General features: G+C 41.1%; 2 protein-coding genes across 2 annotated transcripts; both read left to right on the forward strand.

The window, feature by feature from the left end:
* The first annotated feature begins 215 nt into the window (after positions 1-215).
* LOC103516532 lies at positions 216-2859 on the forward strand. Its single transcript, XM_008481501.1, has 4 exons — positions 216-350; positions 1063-1212; positions 1649-1777; positions 2548-2859. The coding sequence occupies exons 1-4, from the start codon at positions 216-218 to the stop codon at positions 2857-2859; spliced, it is 726 nt and encodes a 241-aa protein (XP_008479723.1).
* LOC103516529 (adenylate kinase 7-like) lies at positions 2855-3445 on the forward strand. The gene is made up of 2 exons (XM_008481497.3): positions 2855-2939; positions 3280-3445. The coding sequence occupies exons 1-2, from the start codon at positions 2859-2861 to the stop codon at positions 3397-3399; spliced, it is 201 nt and encodes a 66-aa protein (XP_008479719.1). The 5' UTR covers positions 2855-2858; the 3' UTR covers positions 3400-3445.
* Positions 3446-4866: the final 1421 nt, after the last annotated feature.

A 4866-nucleotide genomic window follows, 5' to 3' on the forward strand; every position in this document is an offset into this window, starting at 1 on the left:
TCTCAATCGTCTCAAAAAAAAAACACATTTAAAAAAAAAAAAAAAAAAAAAAAAAACTCGTCCACTCTTGGAATCGAACTCGGGACCAACCGTGCTGATATTGAACCGAGGCTAAAGACAGAGGTCAGGAGGTCCCCCTTTTCAGTCACCCTCTAGAGGTGTTTCAGCTTGGTAATTATTTTTAGCCACCGGCTGGGTTCGAACCCGCGGACTGAATGGAGTCGGGCCAGGGAGATGTGCCCAAATCAGAACCGCTGGATCCCAAAGTGGTGACCTATTTCGAGAACGTTGTTCCAAATCGGGTGTTTGTCCAAAACGGAGACATGTTCCTCGGCAAGTATTTGGTGCAGGTAAGTTTTCACTTTCTTTTTCCAACAATTTCATTATTGCTACTGAAGAGGTTTGATAGATTTAAAGACTTAACAAGGCAGGTCTTATGGTGAAGTTGCAAGTTATGTAAATATACATTTTTAAAGAGGTTTGATAGAGGAAACTGTAACAACGCAAGTCTTATCTTCCCGATATCGAAGAGAAAATCTGCCGGCCTAGTTAGCGTTATTATTGCTACTGAAGAGGTTTGATAGATTTAAAGACTTAACAACCCAGGTCTTATGGTGAAGTTGTATGTAAATATATATTTTTAAAGAGGTTTGATAGAGGAAACTGTAACAACGCAAGTCTTATCTTCCCGATATCGAAGAGAAAATCTGCCGGCCTAGTTAGCTTAGTTTGTAGTGCGTCTGCCTTGTAAGCGCTAGGCCGCGGGTTCGATTCCCGCCCGGGGCGGATTTTATCCTGATGTTTGTAAACGAGTGGTTCTGTGAACTGTAGACCTCACTCAGATGTTTTGCCTAAGCTGAGACTTTAACAATAACGTCCTTTCATATCGACAATTGTTGTTTAACTTGGTACCTTTTTCGAATGTAATTGTTCATAAACTCTGAGAATCTAACTCTGTTTATTTCAAGCTAGTTAGAAAAACGACGACATCATCATCAATTTGGCCTTTACTTACTGTTTTTCTACTAAATCTGTTGTACTAAATCAACTCTGCTTTCACAGAAAACAGCCCTGGACCTACTTACATCTCACTTACCCGTGGAATCAAATTTCGTGGAGGACTTTGGCAAAGACATGAATTTAGTTCAGAAGAACTTTGTCAACAACATGCGTAACACGCTGAAAGCCTTTCTCAAAAGTCACAATTTGAAGGTGAGAATTACCCCCGGGGGCCACAAAGTAAGTTTAAACTCCGTTTAAGTTTTAATCTCGGTTTAAGAAATCTGATTGGCTAAAAATTTTGATTTTTTTTTTAAATCAACCATTAAGATAGCTTAATCCGAGAGTTAAACTTAAACCGAGTTTAAACTGACTTTGTGGACCCCGGCCTTAAATGTGCCTCAGTGATGTAGGGGTCAAGGCGCTCGACCTTACTGAAATAGAATTGATCGACCCCTCAGCTTTTTTTCTAGACTGATGGCGCCTTGAAAAGATACAGAAGGTCAACAATCCCTGATTTATGCTATTCTTTTCTTGAAAAAACCGACCATCGAAAATTTGACCCGATTACACTACTTTCCTTCCTATAGGATAAGGAAAGTAAAATGATTCACCAAAATATATTTTGTTACTTCTCTGCCCGTTTCAGCCTATAAAAATCCTGATTCATGGACCGCCCATGTCGGGCAAAACCGAACTAACACGAAAACTAGCGGACTATTACGGACTGCAATATTTGAGTCCTTTGGATGTTCTGGACAACAGGAAAAGATACCTGGTAAGTTTCTTATGTTGGATTTCACCAATATTTATTCCGTCATTAGAACTCCTGTTAAGCTAACAGCCAGTTAAGTTCCATTTAATTTGTATTGGCTTAACAGGGCTGTTAAGCTAACGGACTGTTTGAAGCTGGTAAGAAGGTTGGTGAAGAGTATTACGTTGGTCCTTGAGAACCAGTCATTAGTTTCTTACTTTGAGACGGCAGCCTAGTTAGCGCGGAGGGTAGCGCGTCTGCCTTGTAAGCGCTAGGTCGCGGGTTCGATTCCGCCCGGGGCAGATTTGATTACTATAATGGCAGATAAGTGATAACCTATGGCTAATTAAAATAAAATAAAAATAAAAATATATCTTTTCTTTAATGTGTCATCACCATTCGGCTATAATTGAAGCCGCTACACCAACTATCAGAAGTTTTCTTACCAAATGATTTTCACTGAACTCATTCTAACTCCCTTCTTTCTCCGTGGCCGAGTGGGTATCACACTAGGCTTGCACGCAGGAGACCCGGGTTCGATTCCCGCCGGATCCGAGGTTTTTTTCGGCTCTGTGCTTGGAGCTCGGGGTGCACTCAGCCTCGTGAGGACAATTGAGTAGCTACTTTAATCGAGTAGCGACCAGTGATGGCATTACCAGTGTAAAAAGAATATTGAAATATGGAAATTGATTGCAAAGAAGGCACTTAGTAGTGTTGTGATATCCACTAGAAAGTTGTGAAAAAGCTCTGCTTTACCACAAAGAATTTGAAAACTCCCATCTTTCGTCACCCAGCGAAAGCAAATCAAATACTGCGACCACCAAATCGAACTGCTGAATCTGATGAACATGTCGGAAAACGAAAACATCGATTTCGACTTCACGGAGGAAATCGACCGGAACGAGTCGAACAAACCCGAAGATGACAGCCTGAAAAGCGAAGGAGAGATGAATGTGGAGACACTCAGTGGGAAACTCATGGCGTATATGGAAGAATTGAGAACTCTTGAAGAACTAGCCAGCAAGGATAGAGATCAGTATGAGAGTATCCTGAGAGATATGTATCTGGAAGTGCTGCGCAGGAAGTCTGTCCACGCCACTACCTGATGAAATACGTCCTGCCTGTAGTGACCAGGGGATTGAATGATGTAACTCAAGCTAATCCTGAGTCTCCCGTGGATTATTTGGTGAGCTTTTCAACCTCAGGTCAACCATAGATGCCCCTGTGGCTAAGTAGTCAAGGCTCATTCTTTTACATCCCTATGGTACATCATGTGATGTTGGATATTTCGGGATGCACTCATTCCCAAGAGCACTGACTCTCAACCTGGAGGTACTGGGTTCGAGTCCCGGCCAGGGCGGAAAATTTCTGACCGAACTTTTCCGTTCGTGGATAGGCATGGATGTAAAAGAACATGCCTTGAAGTAATGCGAAAGCGGTTCCAAGGTACAATCTTAAGAAAGAAAATAATAATAAAATGGAGATCTGCCCTTCGCTTCGTGACAGTTTTTGGTTCTTGATTTCAGGCTGAATATTTGTTCAAAGAGAACCCGACATTCAAACTCTCCAACGTTCATTACAATGAAAAAGCCGAACAGTTTTTCAATCTGCTATGTCTTATGAAAGATAAGTTGAAAGAGCTGTAATATATATCTTGTTGTTCATTAATAAAGGAGTCGACAAAAATAGTAAGTTTCTATGCATTATATTTTCTAATTTTCTAATTATTACATATTTATTACCTACCTATCTATTCATAAATTTATCTAAGTTCTGTTAGCATTATGGTAGCATTCTTACATTTTTAGGGCCCTGTTTGGTGCTTAACTTAATGCATGATATGCCCGATTACAGTCTTATCATGGGCAGTAGTTTTAGTCAAAGTTCTTTTTCACTAATTTCCCTGTTCTGGATGAGCTATTCTTGTACCAAAGTCAGATGCTTGGGTCTTTTGGGGTCACAAGAAAGCTTTGTGAGAATATAAACAAGTTTACAAATGCGGAAAACGAGAGGTAATTTTTCCAAAAGAATTAGTAGTAATTATTCTTGAGGATTTATCAGAGGAAGATGTAAATAACCGTGGCAGATGGAGGATGCCATCAAAAAACGCCGACCCCACTTTGGGAAAAGGCTAAGAAGAAGAAGAAGAATAATTCTTGAGGCTAACCGGGATAGAACTACTCCAGTTTCATCTTTTATATTTTTAGATACAGATAAAAAATTGAATCGAGGTGTCTCTCTGACCTACCTATATTTATATTTTATACTAGCCTTTGCACAAGAACCACAGGGAATTTTGTAGCTTAGGCTTTGAACAAAGTCTTCAAGGTGTTTATCATCACATGTAAGCGCTAGGCCGCGGGTTCGATTCCCGCCCGGGGCGGATTTTATCCTGACGGGATAATGTTCGTTCTCGGAACGGCTGGGTTCGAAGTATTTGCAGTGTTCAAATTTGTCAGGGTAAGTCATCATCGGACCCTAAAGTAATGTTTTGCGGTTCCATTAGGCCCGTTCCCACTTGTCGTTCGAAGAAAAATAATAGAAAGTAAAAATCGTAAGCCAGCCTAGTTAGCTTAGTTTGTTGGTAGTACGTCTGCCCTGTAAGCGCTAGGCCGCGGGTTCAATTCCCGCCCGGGGCAGATTTTATCCTGATGGGTTAATGTTCGTTCTCGGAACGGCTGGCTTTCTCCTATCCTGTCTTCCTTCTCTTTTCGATTTCGGGACGATAATACCATAGCAGTTACAGTTCCCTCTGTCAAACCTCTTTAAAAAAAAAAAAAAATATCATCACAGCCGTTTTACGTATAGGGAGAATATTAACTATCCGATTTCCAGAAGTCTAGAAACCTACATACCTATGTACAGTTACAGTTCTCGAGTGCTAATAAGTCGGGACAGTTTCAATTCCTGTAGGTACTCTCACAGTCGTTTTTGTGCTAAAAATGTTTCTAAACGCTTCTTGGTACCAACTTCGAACTCATATTGTTGCAGAAGACACGCCAGTGAAAAAGAAAGCTTCTTTTTTGCCTTCAACCTAACCAGGGCCGGATTACCCATAAGGCAGAATGGCAGACTGCCACGGGCCCCGCGCTTTTGGGGGCCCCGCGCTTTGA

The sequence above is a fragment of the Diaphorina citri genome, unplaced genomic scaffold, assembly GCF_000475195.1.
Source record: "Diaphorina citri unplaced genomic scaffold, Diaci psyllid genome assembly version 1.1 scaffold1592, whole genome shotgun sequence".
Taxonomy (NCBI): domain Eukaryota; kingdom Metazoa; phylum Arthropoda; class Insecta; order Hemiptera; family Psyllidae; genus Diaphorina; species Diaphorina citri.

Excerpts from the sequence above, each read along its gene's own strand:
- LOC103516529 (XM_008481497.3), top strand. The coding sequence starts at position 2,859 with ATGAAATACGTCCTGCCTGTAGTGACCAGGGGATTGAATGATGTAACT. Across the intron at positions 2,940-3,279 it reads AGTCTCCCGTGGATTATTTG|GCTGAATATTTGTTCAAAGA; the intron begins GTGAGCTTTTCA and ends TCTTGATTTCAG.
- LOC103516532 (XM_008481501.1), top strand. The coding sequence starts at position 216 with ATGGAGTCGGGCCAGGGAGATGTGCCCAAATCAGAACCGCTGGATCCC. Across the intron at positions 1,213-1,648 it reads TCAAAAGTCACAATTTGAAG|CCTATAAAAATCCTGATTCA; the intron begins GTGAGAATTACC and ends TGCCCGTTTCAG. Across the intron at positions 1,778-2,547 it reads ACAACAGGAAAAGATACCTG|CGAAAGCAAATCAAATACTG; the intron begins GTAAGTTTCTTA and ends TTCGTCACCCAG.